Consider the following 19,915-nt stretch of genomic DNA (forward strand, 5'->3'; position numbering starts at 1 on the left):
CTACAACTATCATCATCATTACTACTATGACAATACCATCATCATTACTACTACTACAACTACCATCATCACCACCACTACTACTACAACTACAACTACCATCATCATTACCACTACTACTACTACAACTGCCATCATCATTACTACTACTACTACTACAACTACCATCATCATTACCACTACTACTACTACAACTACCATCATCACCACCACTACTACTACAACTACCAGCATCATTATCACTACTACTACTACAACTACCATCACCATTACCACTACTACTACTACAACTACCATCATCACCACCACCACTACAACTACCATCATCACCACCACTACTACTACTACAACTACCATCCTCATTACCACTACTACAACTACCATCATAATTACTACTACTACTACTACTACTACTACACCAACCTCATCATTACTACAACTACTACAACTGCCATCATTATTACCACTACTACTACTACTACAACTACCATCATCATTACCACTACTACTACTACAACTACCATCATCATTACCACTACTACTACTACAACTACCATCAACATTACCACTACTACTACTCCTACAACTACCATCATCATTACTACTACTACAACTACCATCATCATTACTACCACAGCTACCATCATCACCACTACTACTACTACAACTACCATCATCATTACTACTACTACTACTACAACTACCATCATCATTACTACTACTACTACCAGCATCATTACCACTACTACTACTACAACTGCCATCATCATTACTACTACAACTACCATCATCACCACTACTACTACTACAACTACCATCATCATTACTACTACTACTACAACTACCATCATCACCACCACTACTACTACTACAAATACCATCATCATTACCACTACTACTACTACAACTACCATCATCATTACCACTACTACTACTACAACTACCATCATCATTCCCACTACTACAACTACATCACCATTACCACTACTACTACTACAACTACCATCATCACCACCACTACTACTACTGCAACTGCCATCGTCATTACCACTACTACTACTACAACTACCATCATCACCACCACTACTACTACTACAACTACCATCATCATTACCACCACTACTACTACTACAACTACCATCATTACCACTACTACTACTACAACTACCATCATCACCATCACTACTACTGCTACAACTACCATCGTCATTACCACTACTACTACTACAACTACCATCATCATTACTACTACTACTACAACTTCCATCATCACCACCACTACTACTACTACAACTACCATCATCATTACCACTACTACTACTACAACTGCCATCATCATTACTACTACTACTACTACTACAACTACCATCATCATTACCACTACTACTACTACAACTACCATCACCACCACCACTACTACTACAACTACCAGCACCATTACCACTACTGCTACTACAATTACCATCACCATTACCACTACTACTACTACAACTACCATCATCACCACCACTACTACTACTATAACTACCATCATCATTACCACTACTACAACTACCATCATAATTACTACTACTACTACTACTACTACTACACCAACCTCATCATTACTACAACTACTACAACTACCATCATCATTACCACTACTACTACTACAACTACCATCATCATTACCACTACTACTACTACAACTACCATCATCATTACCACTACTACTACTACAACTACCATCAACATTACCACTACTACTACTACTACAACTACCATCATCATTACTACTACTACTATTATAACTACCATCATCATTACTACTACTACTACCAGCATCATTACCACTACTACTACTACAACTGCCATCATCATTACTACTACAACTACCATCATCACCACTACTACTACTACAACTACCATCATCATTACTACTACTACTACAACTACCATCATCACCACCACTACTACTACTACAAATACCATCATCATTACCACTACTACTACTACAACTACCATCATCATTACCACTACTACTACTACAACTACCATCATCATTACCACTACTACAACTACCATCACCATTACCACTACTACTACTACAACTACCATCATCACCACCACTACTACTACTGCAACTGCCATCGTCATTACCACTACTACTACTACAACTACCATCATCACCACCACTACTACTACTACAACTACCATCATCATTACCACTACTACTACTACAACTACCATCATCACCACCACTACTACTACTACAACTACCATCATCACCATCTCTACTACTACTACAACTACCATCGTCATTACCACTACTACTACTACAACTACCATCATCACCACCACTACTACTACTACTACAACTACCATCATCATTACCACTACTACTACTACAACTACCATCATCACCACCACTACTACTACTACAACTACCATCATCATTACCACTACTACTACTACAACTACCATCATCATTACCACTACTACAACTACCATCACCATTACCACTACTACTACTACAACTACCATCATCACCACCACTACTACTACTGCAACTGCCATCGTCATTACCACTACTACTACTACAACTACCATCATCACCACCACTACTACTACTACAACTACCATCATCATTACCACTACTACTACTACAACTACCATCATCACCACCACTACTACTACTACAACTACCATGATCACCATCTCTACTACTACTACAACTACCATCGTCATTACCACTACTACTACTACAACTACCATCATCACCACCACTACTACTACTACTACAACTACCATCATCATTACCACTACTACTACTACAACTACCATCATCACCACCACTACTACTACTACAACTACCATCATCATTACCACCACTACTACTACTACAACTACCATCATTACCACTACTACTACTACAACTACCATCATCACCATCTCTACTACTACTACAACTACCATCGTCATTACCACTACTACTACTACAACTACCATCATCACCACCACTACTACTACTACTACAACTACCATCATCATTACCACTACTACTACTACAACTACCATCATCACCACCACTACTACTACTACAACTACCATCATCATTACTGCTACTACTACTACAACTACCATCATCATTACTACTACAACTACCATCATTACCACTACTACTACTACTACCATCATCATTACCAATACTACTACTACAACTCCCATCATCATTATCACTACTACTACTACAATACCATCATCATTACCACTACAACTACCACCATCATTACTACTACTACAACTACCATCATCATTACCACTACTATTTGGAATGATAAACAACAATAATAATAGTAATGACAATAATAGTAATAATAAGTAAATTACTATGTTATTATTCAGTCTCCCTCAGGCTATGGCAGGAAAATACATATTTGGCTGCAAGAGGAGCCATTGCTCCTTCGCCCATGAGTATTTTTAGTTTTTCCTCTGGGTTTAATAAATTCAAATTTGGAATAAATGTCGTCATTTCTGTGAATAATGAGTCTCTTTGTGAGGAATATTTCTCACAGTAAAGGAGGAAGTGCATCTCTGTCTCTACCTCCCTTGTCGTGAGGTGACCACATACACGCTCCTCTTTGGGTAGCCATGTCTTTTTATATCTGCCGGTTTCTATTGCCAATCGGTGGTCACTCAGCCTGTACTTGGTAAGGATCTGTCTCTGCTTCTCTCTCTCTCTCTCTCTTGCACACACACTCTGTTTCTCTCTCTCTTACACACTCTCTCTCACACACTCTCTCTCTTTTACACACTCTCTCTCTCTTACACACTCTCTCTCTTTTACACACTCTCTCTCTTACACACACTCTCTCTCTCTCTTACACACAGACTCTCTCTCTCTCTTACACACACACTTTCTCTCTCTCTTACACACTCTCTCTCTCTCTCTTTCTTACACACACACTCTCTCTCTCTCTTACACACTCTCCCCCTCTCTCTCTCTTACACACTCTCTCTCTCTCTCTCTTACACTCTCTCGCTCTCTCTCTCTTACACACTCTCTCTCTCTCTTACACACTCTCTCTATCTCTCTCTTACACACTCTCTCTCTCTTACTCTTTCTCTCTCTCTTACACTCTCTCTCTCTCTTACACACTCACTCTCTCTCTCTCTTACACTTCCTCTCTCTTACACACACACACTCTCTCTCTCTCTTTCTCTCTCTCTTACACACACTCCCTCTCTCTCTTACACTCTCTCTCTCTCTTACACTCTCTCTCTCTCTCTTACACACACTCCCTCTCTCTCTTACACTCTCCCTCTCTCTCTTACACTCTCTCTCTCTCTCTTACACTCTCTCTTACACTCTCTCTCTCTCTCTCTCTTACACACACTTTCTCTCTCTTACACACTCTCTCTCTCTTACACACACACTTTCTCTCTCTCTTACACACACTCTATCTCTCTCGTACACACACTCCCTCTCTCTCTTACACACTCTCTCTCTCTTACACTCTCTCTCTCTCTCTCTCTCTCTCTCTCTCTCACACACACTCCCTCTCTCTCTTACACTCTCTCTCTCTCTTACACTCTCTCTTACACTCTCTCTCTCTCTCTTACCCACACTCTCCCTCTCTTACACTCTCTCTCTCTTACACTCTCTTTCTCTCTCTTACACACACTTTCTCTCTCTCTCTTACACTCTCTCTCTCTTTCAAACAAACAACCTTCTTTGTTTACTGTGTTGACTCTTCACTCTCTATGTATTTTCTTTGTTTTAGCACCATGCCCCCTCATTATCCCATGATAGCTGTTTTTAATGAAGCAGTCTTTAATGGTCTACTCTAACCACAGACAGCTGGTGAGGAGGGATAGTTGCTTAGAGAGATAAAAATAAAGGGTTTTTAGTTTTTTCTGTTGACGTCTCAATCAGGGAAGCCACTTGGGACTGAGTGGGAATTGAGGGGTACAGGTTTAAAAACACTGCTTTCCCTAAGCCCTTATACACACACATACACACATACACACACACACGCACACACACACACACACACATGCACACACGCACGCATGCACACACACACACACACACACATCTTCTTCTATCCTCTTGGGGACCTAAAATAAATGTCCATCCTATTTTCCCTAATCCCTACCCTAAACCTTATTTTTTTATTTTTTTATTTCACCTTTATTTAACCTGGTAGGCCAGTTGAGAACAAGTTCTCATTTACAACTGCTACCTGGCCAAGAATAAGCAGAGCAGTGCGACAAAAACAACAATGCAGAGTTACGCATGGGATAGACAAACGTACATAACATAATAACACAATATAAAAGTCTATATACAGTGTGTGCAAATATTGTAAGATTAGGGAGGTAAGGCAATAAATAGGCCGTAGTGGCAAAATAATTACAATTTAGCATTAACACTGGAGTGATAGATGTGCAGATGATGATGTGCAAGTAGAGACACTGGTGTGCAAAAGAGCAAAAAAAAACAATATGGGGATGAGGTAGTTGGGTGGGCTATTTATAGATGGTCTGTGTACAGGTGAAGTGATCGGTAAGCTGCTCAGACAGTTGATGCCTATAGTTAGTGAGGGAGATATAAGTCTCTAGCTTCAGTGACTTTTGCAGTTCGTTCCAGTCATTGGCAGCAGAGAACTGGAAGGAAAGGCGGCCAAAGGAGGTGTTGGCTTTGGGGACGACCAGTGCAATATACCTGCTGGAGCACGTGCTATGGGTGGGTGTTGCTATGGTGACCAGTGAGCTGAGATAAGGCAGGAGCTTTACCAAGCAAAGGCTTAGATGGATGACCTGAAGCCAGTGGGTTTGGCGACTAATATATAGTGAGGGCCAGCCAACAAGAGCATACAGGTTGCAGTGGTGGGTGGTATATGGGATTTTGGTGACAAAACAGATGGCACTGTTATAGACTACATCCAATTTGCTGAGTATAGTGTTGGAAGCTATTTTGTAAATGAGAACGGCAAAGTCAAGTATCGGTAGGATAGTCAGTTTTACGAGGGTATGTTTGGCAGCATGAGTGAAGAAGGTTTTTTTGCGAAATAGGAAACCGATTCTATATTTAATGTTGGATTGGATATGCTTAATGTGAGTCTGGAAGGAGAGTTTACAGTCTAACCAGACACCTAGGTATTTGTAGTTGTCCACATATTCTAAGTCGGAACCATCCAGAGTAGTGATGCTAGTCAGGCGGGCAGGTGCGGGCAGCGATTGGTTGAAGAGCATGCATTTACAGTGGGGCAAAAAAGTATTTAGACAACCACCAATTGTGCAAGTTCTCCCACTTAAAAAGTAATTTTCATCATAGGTACACTTCAACTATGACAGACAAAATTAGGAAAACAAATCCATAAAATCACATTGTAGGATTGTTAATGAATTTATTTGCAAATTATGGTGGCAAATAAGTATTTGGTCAATAACAAAAGTTTATCTCAATACTTTGTTATATACCCTTTGTTGTAAATGACAGAGGTCAAACGTTTTCTGTAAGCCTTCACAAGGTTTTCACACACTGTTGCTGGTATTTTGGCCCATTCCTCCATGCAGATCTCCTCTAGAGCAGTGATGTTTTGGGGCTGTTGCTGGACAACACGGACTTTCAACTCCCACCAAAGATTTTCTATGGGGTTGAGATCTGGAGACTGGCTAGGCCACTCCAGGACCTTGAAATGCTTCTTACGAAGCCACTCCTTCGTTGCCCGAGCGGTGTGTTTGGGATCATTGTCATGCTGAAAGACCCAGCCACGTTTCATCTTCAATGCCCTTGCTGATGGAAGGAGGTTTTCATTCAAAATCTCACGATACATGGCCCCATTCATTCTTTCCTTTACACGGATCAGTCGTCCTGGTCCCTTTGCAGAAAAACAGCCCCAAAGCATGATGTTTCCACCCCCATGCTTCACAGTAGGTATGGTGTTCTTTGGATGCAACTCAGCATTCTTTGTCCTCCAAACACGACGTGTTGAGTTTTTACCAAAAAGTTATATTTTGGTTTCATCTGACCATATGACATTCTCCCAATCTTCTTCTGGATCATCCAAATGCTCTCTAGCAAACTTCAGACGGGCCTGGACATGTACTAGCTTAAGCAGGGGGACACGTCTGGCACTGCAGGATTTGAGTCCCTGGCGGCGTAGTGTGTTACTGATGGTAGGCTTTGTTACTTTGGTCCCAGCTCTCTGCAGGTCATTCACTAGGTCCCCCCGTGTGGTTCTGGGATTTTTGCTCACCGTTCTTGTAATCATTTTGACCCCACGGGGTGAGATCTTGCGTGGAGCCCCAGATCGAGGGAGATTATCAGTGGTCTTGTATGTCTTTCTTCAAACCAAGCTGCTTACCTATTGCAGACTCAGTCTTCCCAGCCTGGTGCAGGTCTACAATTTTGTTTCTGGTGTCCTTTGACAGCTCTTTGGTCTTGGCCATAGTTGAGTTAGGAGTGTGACTGTTTGAGGTTGTGGACAGGTGTCTTTTATACTGATAACAAGTTCAAACAGGTGCCATTAATACAGGTAACGAGTGGAGGACAGAGGAGCCTCTTAAAGAAGAAGTTACAGGTCTGTGAGAGCCAGAAATCTTGCTTGTTTGTAGGTGACCAAATACTTATTTTCCACCATAATTTGCAAATAAATGAATAAAAAATCCTACAATGTGATTTTGTACATTTTTTTTCTCATTTTGTCTCTCATAGTTGAAGTGTACCTATGATGAAAATTACAGGCCTCTCTCATCTTTTTAAGTGGGAGGACTTGCACAATTGGTGGCTAACTAAATACTTTTTTGCCCCACTGTAGTTTGACTAGCATTTAAGAGCAGTTGCCATACAACACTCTCTCCGTGGCCTCAGACCAACTATCCATCGGCTTTCTATTTCGCAACAAAGCCTCCTTCACTCACGCCGCCAAAATTACCCTAGTAAAACTGACTATCCTACCGATCCTCGACTTCGGCGATGTCATCTACAAAATAGCTTCCAATACTCTACTCAGCAAACTGGATGGATTCTATCACAGTGCCATCCGTTTTGTTACCAAATCACCTTATACCACACACCACTGCGACCTGTTTGCTCCAGTTGGCTGGCCCTTGCTACATATTCGTCGCCAGACCCACTGGCTCCAGGTCATCTATAAGCCTATGCTAGGTAAAGCTCCGCCTTATCTTAGTTCACTGGTCACGATAACTACACCCACCCGTAGCACATGTTCCAGCAGGTATATCTCACTGATCATCCCCAAAGCCAACACCTCATTTGGCCGCCTTTCCTTCCAGTTCTCTGCTGCCAGTGACTGGAACAAATTGCAAAAATCGCTTAAGCTGGAGACTATATTTATTTACTTCTCTGCACTTTTGCACACCAGTATGTCACGCCCTGACTATAGTAAGCTGTTTTTTCTCTGTGTTGGTTGGGGCGTGATGGTGAGTTGGATGGGTCATCTAGGTGAATTTGTATTTCTATGTTGGCCTGATATGGTTCCCAATCAGAGACAGCTGTTTATCGTTGTCTCTGATTGGGGGTCATATTTAGGTAGCCATTTTCCCCATTGTTAGTTGTGGGATCTTGTCTATGTTTAGTTGCCTGTCAGAACTAGTTGTATAGCTGAACACTTCGTTTGTTCGTTTTGTTGTTTTTGTTCGGTGGTCATTCATTAAAAGTAATAATGTACGCCTACCACGCTGCACCTTGGTCTCATCCTTATAACGAGCATGACAGAAGATCCCACCACAAATGGACCAAGCAGCGTGGCCAGGAGGATTGGACTTGGGAGAAGCAAGCAACGCAACTCAACCATTCCAGTGTTTTACTTGCTATATTGTTTTTACTTCGCTACCATGGCCTTTTTTTGCCTTTACCTCCCTTATCTCACCTCACTTGCTCACATTGTATATAAACTTAGTTTTCTACTGTATTATTGACTGTATGTTTGTTTTACTCCATGTGTAACTCTGTGTTGTTGTATGTGTCGAACTGCTTTGCTTTATCTTGGCCAGGTCTCAATTGTAAATGAGAACTTGTTCTCAACTTGCCTACCTGGTTAAATAAAGGTGAAATAAAAACGTTTTTGGCCATTTTGAGCCTGTAATCAAACCCACAAATGATGATGCTCCAGATACTCAACTAGTCTAAAGAAGGCCAGTTTTATTGCTTCTTTAATCAGGACAACAGTTTTCAGCTATGCTAACATAATTGAAAATGGGTTTTCTAATGATCGACTCCTAAACCTAACTCCTAACCCTAAACCTAACTCCTAAGCCTAACTCCTAAACCTAACCCCTGACCCCTAACTCCTAAACCTAACCCCTGACCCCTAACCCTAATTGTAGCCCTAACCTCTAAGCTTAAAATAGCCATTGTCCTCATGTGAACGTGGGGAATGTCCCCACGGGGGAGTATTTTTCTTGTTTTACTATCCTTGTGAGGACCTTTGGGGATTTTAGGTCTCTACAAGGATAGACGAACCAACCAACACACACACACGTGCGTGCACACACACACACTTGGATGCTCACATAATGACACACATACACAGTTGCACAGTCAGTGACACAAACATACAAGCAGCACAGTGTGCTGTAGCAGATTTCTGGGTGACATGCACACTACAAAGACATGCTGTTCTAGATATGTCTGTCTGTGTGTTTCTGTGAGTCTGTTTGCTCAGCCAGCCTTTGTGTTCCCCATCTAGAGGCGTTGTGCATCCTAAAGCATTGTGGGTAAAGCCAGGCCAGCAGATGTGAGGATCACAGTGATGAAAGAATCTGAGCCTGCTGCTGAGGCTCTTCTTTGTCTATGTGTCCCTGGCGGCTTCCCAAATAGCATCATATTCCCTTGGTAGTGCACTACTGGGCCCTAGTCAAAAGTAGTGGACTTTAAAAGGAATAGGGTGCCATTTGGGACGCAGACCCTGTCTCTGTATCTGTGCCCAGGAGAGGAAAGGGGTAGGGAGGGAGGGGGGAGGAATGCAGCATGCCAACACAGTGCACAATAAAACACATGTACTGTGCACGCACACACACACACACACTTTCACACACAATCAAGCCAGCAGTGCCTTCAGAAAGTATTTACATCCCTTGGCTTGTTGTGTTACAGCCTGGACTTAAAATTGGTGAATGTATTACACTTTGGATGATGTATCAATACACCCAGTCACTATAAAGTTTTTAAAAAAGGATGCCTGTACATTTAAAAAAAAAAAATCAAAACATGCATCTTGTTTGCAACAAGGCAATAAAGTAAAACTACAAAAAATGTGGCAAAGAAATGTACTTTATGTCCTGAATTAAAAAGTGTTATTTTTTGGGCAAATCCACCCTTCAGGTTTTCAAGCATGGTGGTGGCTGCATCATGTTATGGCTATGCTTGTCATTGGCAAGGACTGGGGAGTTTTTCAGGATAAAATTAAATGGTATAGAGTTAAGCACAGGCAAAATCCTAGAAGAAAACCTGGTTCAGTCTGCGTTCCAACAGACACCAGGAGACAAATTCACCTTTCAGCAGGACAATAACCTAAAAGACAAGGCCAACTCTACACTGGAGTTCACAGGAGGTTGGTGGCACCTTAACTAGGGAGAACGGGCTTGTGGTAATGACTGGAGCGGAATTGGTGTAATGGTAACCTGGTTTCCATGTGTTTGATGCCATTCCATTTGCACCATTCCTGCCATTATTATGAGCCGTCCTCCCCTCAGCAGCCTGTGCTAGAGTTGCTTACCAAAACGACATTGAATGTTCCTGAGTGGCCTAGTTAGAGTTTTGATTTAAATTGTCTTGAAAATGTAAGGCAAGACTGTCACGGTCGTCCTCCTCTTCATCTGAAGAGGAGAGGCGAGAAGGATCGGAGGACCAAAATGTGGTGTGGTATGTGTTCATGATGAATATTTAATTAAAGAAAGTACTGAACACTGAATACAAAAACAAATAACGACCGTGAAGCTATAAATGAGACCTGTGTGGCACAAGCAACTAACATAGACAATCACCCACAAACAAACAGTGCAACCCAGGCTACCTAAGTATGATTCTCAATCAGAGACAACTAATGACACCTGCCTCTGATTGAGAACCATACTAGGCCGAAACATACAAATCCCCAAATCATAGAAAACACAAACATAGACTGCCCACCCAACTTACGCCCTGACCATACTAAATAAATTCAAAACAAAGGAAATAAAGGTCAGAACGTGACAAAGACATGAAAATGGCTGTCAAGCAAAGATCAACAACGAACTGTATGTAGACAGATACACACACAATATCTCTCCCTCTCATATCTGTTTCTCTCTCGCTCAGATTAATTTAGGAACCTCAGTCCATCATGACCACATAATGATTCAAACGAGCTATCTATCCACCTGCGCCTGTAGCCTCACCCAGTGTCATTATACACCCATACATTACTTCTTATACAGAGCATCCTCCCTCCCAGTTCCAGGGCCTTGCAATGGATGTTGTCAGCAGCTCTATCCAGGCAGAAGAGTAGCTGCAGGGAGCTACATGTCCACCTCCAGATAGTGAGTCTTACAGAGGAACCAGGGCCGTGGGAGACAGAGGAACCAGGGCCGTGGGAGACAGAGGAACCAGGGCCGTGGGAGACAGAGGAACCAGGGCCGTGGGAGACAGAGGAACCAGGGCGTGGGAGACAGAGGAACCAGGGCCGTGGGAGACAGAGGAACCAGGGCCGTGGGAGGCAGAGGAACCAGGGCGTGGGAGACAGAGGCCCCAGGGCGTGGGAGACAGAGGAACCAGGGCCGTGGGAGACAGAGGCCCCAGGGCGTGGGAGACAGAGGAACCAGGGCGTGGGAGACAGAGGAACCAGGGCCGTGGGAGACAGAGGAACCAGGGCCATGGGAGACAGAGGAACCAGGGCGTGGGAGACAGAGGAACCAGGGCCGTGGGAGACAGAGGAACCAGGGCCGTGGGAGACAGAGGAACCAGGGCCGTGGGAGACAGAGGAACCAGGGCCGTGGGAGACAGAGGAACCAGGGCCGTGGGAGACAGAGGAACCAGGGCCGTGGGAGACAGAGGAACCAGGGCCGTGGGAGACAGAGGCCCCAGGGCGTGGGAGACACAGAGGAACCAGGGCCGTGGGAGACAGAGGAACCAGTGACGTGGGAGACACAGAGGAATCAGGGCCGTGGGAGACAGAGGAACCAGGGCCGTGGGAGACAGAGGAACCAGGGCCGTGGGAGACAGAGGCCCCAGGGCGTGGGAGACACAGAGGAACCAGGGCCGTAGGAGACAGAGGAACCAGTGACGTGGGAGACACAGAGGAATCAGGGCCGTGGGAGACAGAGGAACCAGGGCCGTGGGAGACAGAGGAACCAGTGACGTGAGAGATAGAGGAACCAGGGCCGTGGGAGACAGAGGAACCAGGGCCGTGGGAGACAGAGGAACCAGGGCCGTGGGAGACAGAGGAACCAGGGCCGTGGGAGACACAGAGGAACCAGGGCCGTGGGAGACACAGAGGAACCAGGGCCGTGGGAGACAGAGGAACCAGGGCCGTGGGAGACACAGAGGAACCAGCTAACATTAGTAACCTAACCAATTCACTATAGTATTAACTGGTATACGTCTCCTTGCCGTTCCTCAAGTTATACTGGACCCTGGCAATCTGTGTGAAATGTTAACTAGCTAACGAACTAAGCAATATCTGTTAACTGTTTTCCCTCTACAGTATGTGGTTCATTTTCAGAATAAGAGAATTAGGTGAAAATGAGGCGTTGCTTGTTAAACAAGTGGATTCAGGGATCAAGTGTAGTTGGAGATGGGCCTGGTTTAAGCTGGATGCCACTATAGTAGGCTGGACACGTGACATTTTTAACAATGCTTTTTTCGAATCAAAACTAGTTCATTGCATCCGCGGTGGAGCCCAGTTTCATAATATTACCATATATCCCAGCTGCCTGCCGTAGTTTCGAAGTAATCATGAAAAAACAGGCCTTATTTTGGGGCATTTTTCACTCTGCCATCTCCTATTCGTTCTATTGAACACTGTGGCACCGACTCGTTCTATTCCCAGGTGGTTGTACTATATCACAATGCCAGCTTTGCTATTGTTAGTAACGGAGACCTTTATAGTTAACATGTAAACAAAAAATGACTCATGGAACTCTGAGGTCATTGTTTCCTATAGGGAAATATAGGTATGTCTGTCTACTTTGCCAAATATCTCGCAATGTGTATATTTAGATACCATTTTAATCATGAGAATCTCTTCTCTCAAATTATGTAAGGCTGGGCAGTGTAAGGTTGGCCTATCAGAAGCTTCTAAAGCCATGACATCATTTTCTGGAATTTTCCAAGCTGTTTAAAACTTGTTTTTCAACCACTCCACAAATGTCTTGTTAACAAACTATAGTTTTGGCAATTCGGTTAGTAGATCTACATTGTGCATGACAAAAGTCATTTCTCCTACAATTGTTTACGGATAGATTATTTCACTTATAATTCACTTTATCACAATTCCAATGGGTCAGAAGTTTACATACACTAAGTTGACTGTGCCTTTAATGATTCCAACCTAAGTGTATGTAAACTTCCGACTTCAACTGTATATACTGTATTTTAGTCAATACCAGTCCGACATTGCTCCTCCTAATATTTACACATTTCTGACCCACTGGAATTGTGATACAGTGAAATAATCTATCCGTAAACAATTGTAGGAGAAATGACTTTTGTCATGCACAATGTAGATCTACTAACCGAATTGCCAAAACTATAGTTTACAAGACATTTGTGGAGTGGTTGAAAAACTTGACTCTACTTTAAGATGTTTTTTTTCCCAAGTGCATTATTTAGATGTATGGTCACAAGCGTTCTATTATAGAGGCTGTCATGGATATCTACAATATTAGTTTATTGTTTTTTCTCAAGACTTGAGTGTCATTTGCAGGAAAGTCTAGGCAACTAATAACATTGGATTGCTTTCTTTAAATTTTTTAGCTGTGAATTAGGTTCACATGAACCACTTTTTATTTTACACACAGAGACCAGTCATTTAGATCATATTCTAAGTTGTTTAATTAGTTAACCGGCATTTCCACCTAGCAGAGACTTTTTATGCATGTTTCAGTTCAACAACAAAAAAGTGTCACCTTTTTGGGCCCTCAGCAGTTTTACATCCCTGAAGACATAGAATGGAGAAATATTTGGAAGTGAGAGAGGAAGACTACAATTGAGCGATGAAGGGCATAGAGGAAAGAGAGAGAGAGATTGAGGGCAGAGGAAAGCAGGGGGTAGGAAGAGGGAGCGATTAGATTGCCCAGGGGGGTGTCTGTACCCCTCTCTCTCTCTCTCTCTCTCTCTCTCTCTCTCTCTCTCTCTCTCTCTCTCTCTCTCTCTATGTGTGTGACTGAGGGTAGATTGGGTTATCAGAGGGCTAGAGGGAGACAGGAGGGAGAGATCCACTATACCTCTTCACTCTGCATAGATTATATAGCTGCACAGATAAGGAACACTAGCAGAGATACAGCACCTGCTACTGCTGCTCCTGCAATCCACACACAGACTCACACACAAACACCCAGAGACCGGGTTTAAACATGTGGATGTCAAATGCATCCTCCGCTCAGTTATTTGGAAGGAAGGGATGAAGAAATATGTTGTTTAGAAATATTTGCCAATTAATTCCTGGAGTTTGAGTTTTCACATGTCACGTGTTTGAGTACATGACCATGCTAAAGAACCTTCTATCCATTTGTGTCTGTGTGTCTGTGTGTGTGTGTGTCTATGTGTGTGTGTGTGTGTGTGTGTGTGTGTGTGTGTGTGTGTGTGTGTGTGTGTGTGTGTGTGTGTGTGCACATATGGAGATAGAAACAGAAGCTATTATAGAAAATACACATACACACACAAGTAAGGTAACACAGGCTCTTTTGCTATTACCCAGTTCTATTACCCAGTCTGTGTGTGTCTGTGTGTGTCTGTGTGCGTGTGTGTTTTTGTGTGTCTGTGTGTGTGTGTGTGTCTATGTGTGTGTGTGTGTCTATTGGTGTGTGTGTGTCTGTGTGTGTATGTGTGTGTATGTGTGTGTGTGTGTCTTTGTATGTCTGTGTGAGTGTGTGTGTGTGTGTGTGTCTGTGTGTCTCTATGTGTGTCTGTGTGTGTCTGTGTGTGTGTGCGTTTTTGTGTGTCTGTGTGTGTGTGTGTCTGTGTGTCTCTGTGTGTGTCTTTGTGTGTGTGTGTGTGTGTGTCTGTCTGTGTGTCTCTATGTGTGTCTGTGTCTGTCTGTGTGTCTATGTGTGTGTGTGTGTGTCTGTGTATGTGTGCGTTTTTGTGTGTCTGTGTGTGTGTGTGTCTGTGTGTGTCTCTGTGTGTCTCTGTGTCTGTGTGTGTGTGTCTCTCTGTGTGTGTCGCTGTGTGTCTGTGTGTCTCTGTGTGTATGTGTGTGTCTCTGTCTGTGTGTCTCTGTGTGTCTCTGTGTGTGTGCATTGCATACTCCACCTTGTAGTGTATCTATCTGTAGAGCCCACCGTTGCTTGGCGAGGCTGTTTCTGGCTCTTCACGCTGTTTCAAATGTGTCCTGACATCAGCTGCTGCGATGCTTCTCTATGCTGTCGATCGCTGTCACGCCCACGGTTAGCCTGATCTGACAGCCACCGCAACCCCCTGCTCTGTTCTGCCACAATGGGCTGTGTTAACGGAGCACCATGGCTCTCTACTGAATCCACCTGTATGCATCTGTCTGTTTCCATGACTGAGATGAATAGATCTGGACTTTGTTTTTACTTATCAATGAATTGGCCCATGCATCAAGGGAAACTATATGGCTCTGTGAGGTGGGTGTCTAGCAGGTGGTTAACCACCTCACCCAGAACACACGCTCACACACACACACACACACACACACACACACACACACACACACACACACACACACACACATACACACACACATACACACACACACACACACACACACACACACACACACACACACACACACACACACACACTTGGAAGGAAGGAAGGGGAAGGAAGAAGGGTTGTGGAGAGTGTAGATTGTAGGATAGAGTGTCAGAGTAGGGATAATAGAGAGTACAGTAGTGTGTAGGGATAATAGAGAGTACAGTAGTGTGTAGGGATAATAGAGAGTACAGTAGTGTGTAGGGATAATAGAGAGTACAGTAGTGTGTAGGGATAATAGAGAGTAGGAAGTCCTTCACATCCATTACTCTCACTACTGCTTAGGTTACAGCAAGGGACCTCTCTCTCTCTTATCTATTATGAACAGAGCCACACAAGAGCTCTCAGACTCAGAGAGAGAGAGAGAGAGAGAGAGAGAGAGAGAGAGAGAGAGAGAGAGAGAGAGAGACGGACGGACGGACGGAGAGGGAGAGACATGAAGTAACCTACTTCAACTCCTAGTCCATCTGGTTACTGGTGAATTGACAAAACGTCATTGTTAATAATGGGTGAAGGGTTGAAACACCTGACATAGAGGTTATAACACCTGACATAGAAGTTATAACAACTGACATAGAGGTTATAACAACTGACATAGAGGTTTTAACAACTGACATAGAGCTTATAGCAATTGACAGAGGTTATAACACCTGACATAGACATCCAGATGAGGCATACAGGAGTCTTAACTGTACGCAGCTGTATCTCACTCTTCTCAGAGACAACTGCAGTGAGCGTTTCAATTCCCCCTCTGGGGTTGGAGAGAGAGTAAAGTAGCTTCATACACTTGTCATTCATTTATGCATTATTCAGTATAGATCTGTAAATAACACTCTGGGTTTTCGTAGCAGAAATGTAGTTTTTAGTCCAGTGACATCGAGGGCTTCACTGTCTTCTAGATTTCTTCCTCTCTCAGCAATTTCTCAAGGCTGTTTTCTGGGAGCTTCGTGCACTATTGGCTGTGTGGCATCGATTTTCCTCTGTTATTCTCCTTCTGATCCAAAATGACAGTTGGTCCAGTATTAAAGAAGGCCAATTACACCCACTGCCTCTGATCAACGGGTTAGCGGTTAGCTTTAGTGTTAGCCCAGCCATCTACCCAGGCTTTGCTTTGGAGCAAATGGAGGCAGTTAGCCAATTTGCACAAATTGTGGCTATAGAACATTAGCCCGTAGGCGTATGACAATGGGTTTGACATTTCCTGACACTAATTGTGACTACCATAATGATGATGGTTATTACTGGCCCTACTTTTATTGGAGTCCACAGCGGGAGTGTAAAAACACACACGTGTTCCTGCTGTAGATTTAGCACAAAACCTGATGCCTCTCTCTCTCTTCTCTCTCTCCTATCTCTTTCTCCTGTCTTTGTCTCTCTCCTGTCTTTGTCTCTCTCCTCTCTCTTTCCTCTCTCCTCTCTCTCTCCCCTCTCTCTCCTCTCTCTCTCCTCTCTCTTTCCTCTCTCCTCTCTCTTTCCTCTCTCTCTCCCTCTCTCTCTCCTGTCTTTGTCTCTCTCCTCTTTTTCCTCTCTCTCTCCTTCTCTCTCCTATCTTTGTCTCTCCTCTCTCTCTCCTCTCTCTCCCATCTCTCTCACTCTCTCTCATATCTTTGTCTCTCCTCTCTCTCCCTCTCTCTCTCGCTCTCTCTCTCTCCAGTATCTCTCCAGGACATCACTATGAGGAAGGCGTTTAGGAGCTCCACCATCCAGGACCAGCAGCTGTTTGCCCGCCAGTCGCTGCCCATCCCCCTGCAAGAGACCTTTGACCTCTGCGAGCAGCCGCCACCCCTCAACATCCTCACACCCTACAGGTCAGCTTCACAGCAACCTCCCTCCTGATTGCGTAGTGTCAGCTTCACAGCATCCTCCCTCCTGATTGGATAGTGTCAGCTTCACAGCAACCTCCCTCCTGATTGGATAGTGTCAGCTTCACAGCAACCTCCCTCCTGATTGCGTAGTGTCAGCTTCACAGCATCCTCCCTCCTGATTGGGTAGTGTCAGCTTCACAGCAACCTCCCTCCTGATTGGGTAGTATCAGCTTCTCAGCAACCTCCCTCCTGATTGGGTAGTGTCAGCTTCACAGCAACCTCCCTCCTGATTGGGTAGTGTTATTGCAACCTGACACCTTATTGGTCAGCACCTCTACAGCCTATAGATTAGCCCATTGGCATAGCAGAATCTTAGTCTGTTAGTCAGTCTGTGTGTGATAACACTACTGATGCAACCACTCCATTATGTTTCACACCAAGCAAAATACTAGGGATACTACGCACCTTATAGGGACAACTGGCTGTTGTATCTTTATATTGTGTGTACGTGTGTGTGCACACCCTTGCAGGCGTGCAAATGTGTGTGTATCCTTATCTATGTGTTTGTGTCTCTTCACCCTCTCAGTCTGTCTTGGTTGTTACATCAGGCCAGGGAGAGGGAGAGAGAGAGGGAGAGAGAGAGGGAGAGAGAGAGAGAGAGGGAGAGAGAGAGAGAGAGAGGGAGCGAGAGACAGAGAGAGAGAGGGAGAGCGAGAGAGAGAGAGAGCGAGAGAGAGAGAGAGAGAAGAAGAGAGAGAGAGAGAGAGAGAGAGAGAGAGAGAGCGAGAGAGAGAGAGAGAGAGAGAAGAAGAGAGAGAGAGAGAGAGACAGAGAGAGAGAGCTAGAGAGAGAGAGAAGAAGAGAGAGAGAGAGCGAGAGAGAGAGACAGAGAGAGAGAGAGAGACAGAGAGAGAGAGAGAGAGAGAGAAGAAGAGAGAGAGAGTGTGTAAGAGAGAGAGAGAGAGACAGAGAGAGAGAGCGAGAGAGAGAGAGAGAGGGAGCGAGAGACAGAGAGAGAGAGGGAGAGCGAGAGAGAGAGAGAGAGCGAGAGAGAGAGAGAGAGAGAGAAGAAGAGAGAGAGAGAGAGAGGGAGAGAGAGAGCGAGAGAGAGAGAGAGAGAAGAAGAGAGAGAGAGAGACAGAGAGAGAGAGAGAGAGAGAGAGAGAGTCAAATGGAGGTAAATAATCCATGATGAATCCCCAGCAAGCGGTCCAGGGCTTTTTATTTGTCTGATTTCTCAGTTGTGTGTGTGTGTGTGCATTTTTTACGAGGCCCATACCTATTCCAGGCTGTGGACCTAGCCTGGCTGGTAGAACTGGGTAATAGCAGAAGAGCCTGTGTTATCTTATTTCATTCATTCATGCTTGTGTGTGTATGTGTATTTTCTATAATAGCCTCTGTTTCTATCTCCATATGTGCACACACACACACACACACACACACACACACACACACACACACACACACACACACACACGCACACACACACACACACACACACAGGGGGTTCTGAGGAGACAGCTGCAGGTGTAGATTACTCTGGTTTTAAATCCAGGGTCAGTTTGTTTGTGTGTGGGTTTCACAAGCTACTGTATGACTGTGACATAGAGGCAGGTGTTGGTATTACTACTACTCTATAGACTGACAGACACAGAGCCTGTAGACACAGTGTGTTTAGTAGCTGTATGGTTGTGTCTGTTCTAGGATAAATGTCAGCTGTTGAGCTACTCTATACTGAGACGCAGCTGTAGACATTACTATGGACAGCATACAGACAGAAACCTCTACCCAGCATGTTCTCTGACCCCTCTATATATAGTTGTAGTCTGAAGTTTACATACACCTTAGCCAAATACATTTAAACTCAGTTTTTCACAATTCCTGACATTTAATCCTGGTAAAAAATCCCTGTCTTCGGTCAGTTAGGATCACCACTGTATTTTAAGAATGTGTAGAGAGTAGATAAGTGTAATAGTAGAGAGAATTATTTATTTCAACTTTTATTACCCTCATCACATACCCAGTGGGTCAGAAGTTTACAAACACTCAATTAGTATTTGGTAGCATTGTTTAACTTGGGTCAAACGTTTCGGGTAGCCTTCCACAAGCTTCCGACAATAAGTTGGTTGAATTTTGGGCCATTCCTCCTGACAGAGCTGGTGTAACTGAGTCAGGTTTCTAGGCCTCC

The 19,915-nt window shown here is 43.9% G+C and overlaps 1 protein-coding gene across 3 annotated transcripts in view; it reads left to right on the forward strand.

Annotated features, from left to right (window-relative positions):
• Positions 1-19,915, forward strand: part of LOC139407267 (WASP family member 1) — a 152,240-nt gene that overhangs the window by 97,943 nt on the left and 34,382 nt on the right. For all 3 annotated transcript variants that reach the window (XM_071150898.1, XM_071150897.1, XM_071150899.1), the window contains exon 4: positions 17,577-17,730. In XM_071150898.1, the coding sequence (XP_071006999.1) occupies positions 17,577-17,730 (154 nt within the window). The remainder of the gene's footprint in view (positions 1-17,576; positions 17,731-19,915) is intronic.

Source organism: Oncorhynchus clarkii, chromosome 4 (assembly GCF_045791955.1).
Source record: "Oncorhynchus clarkii lewisi isolate Uvic-CL-2024 chromosome 4, UVic_Ocla_1.0, whole genome shotgun sequence".
NCBI lineage: Eukaryota > Metazoa > Chordata > Actinopteri > Salmoniformes > Salmonidae > Oncorhynchus > Oncorhynchus clarkii.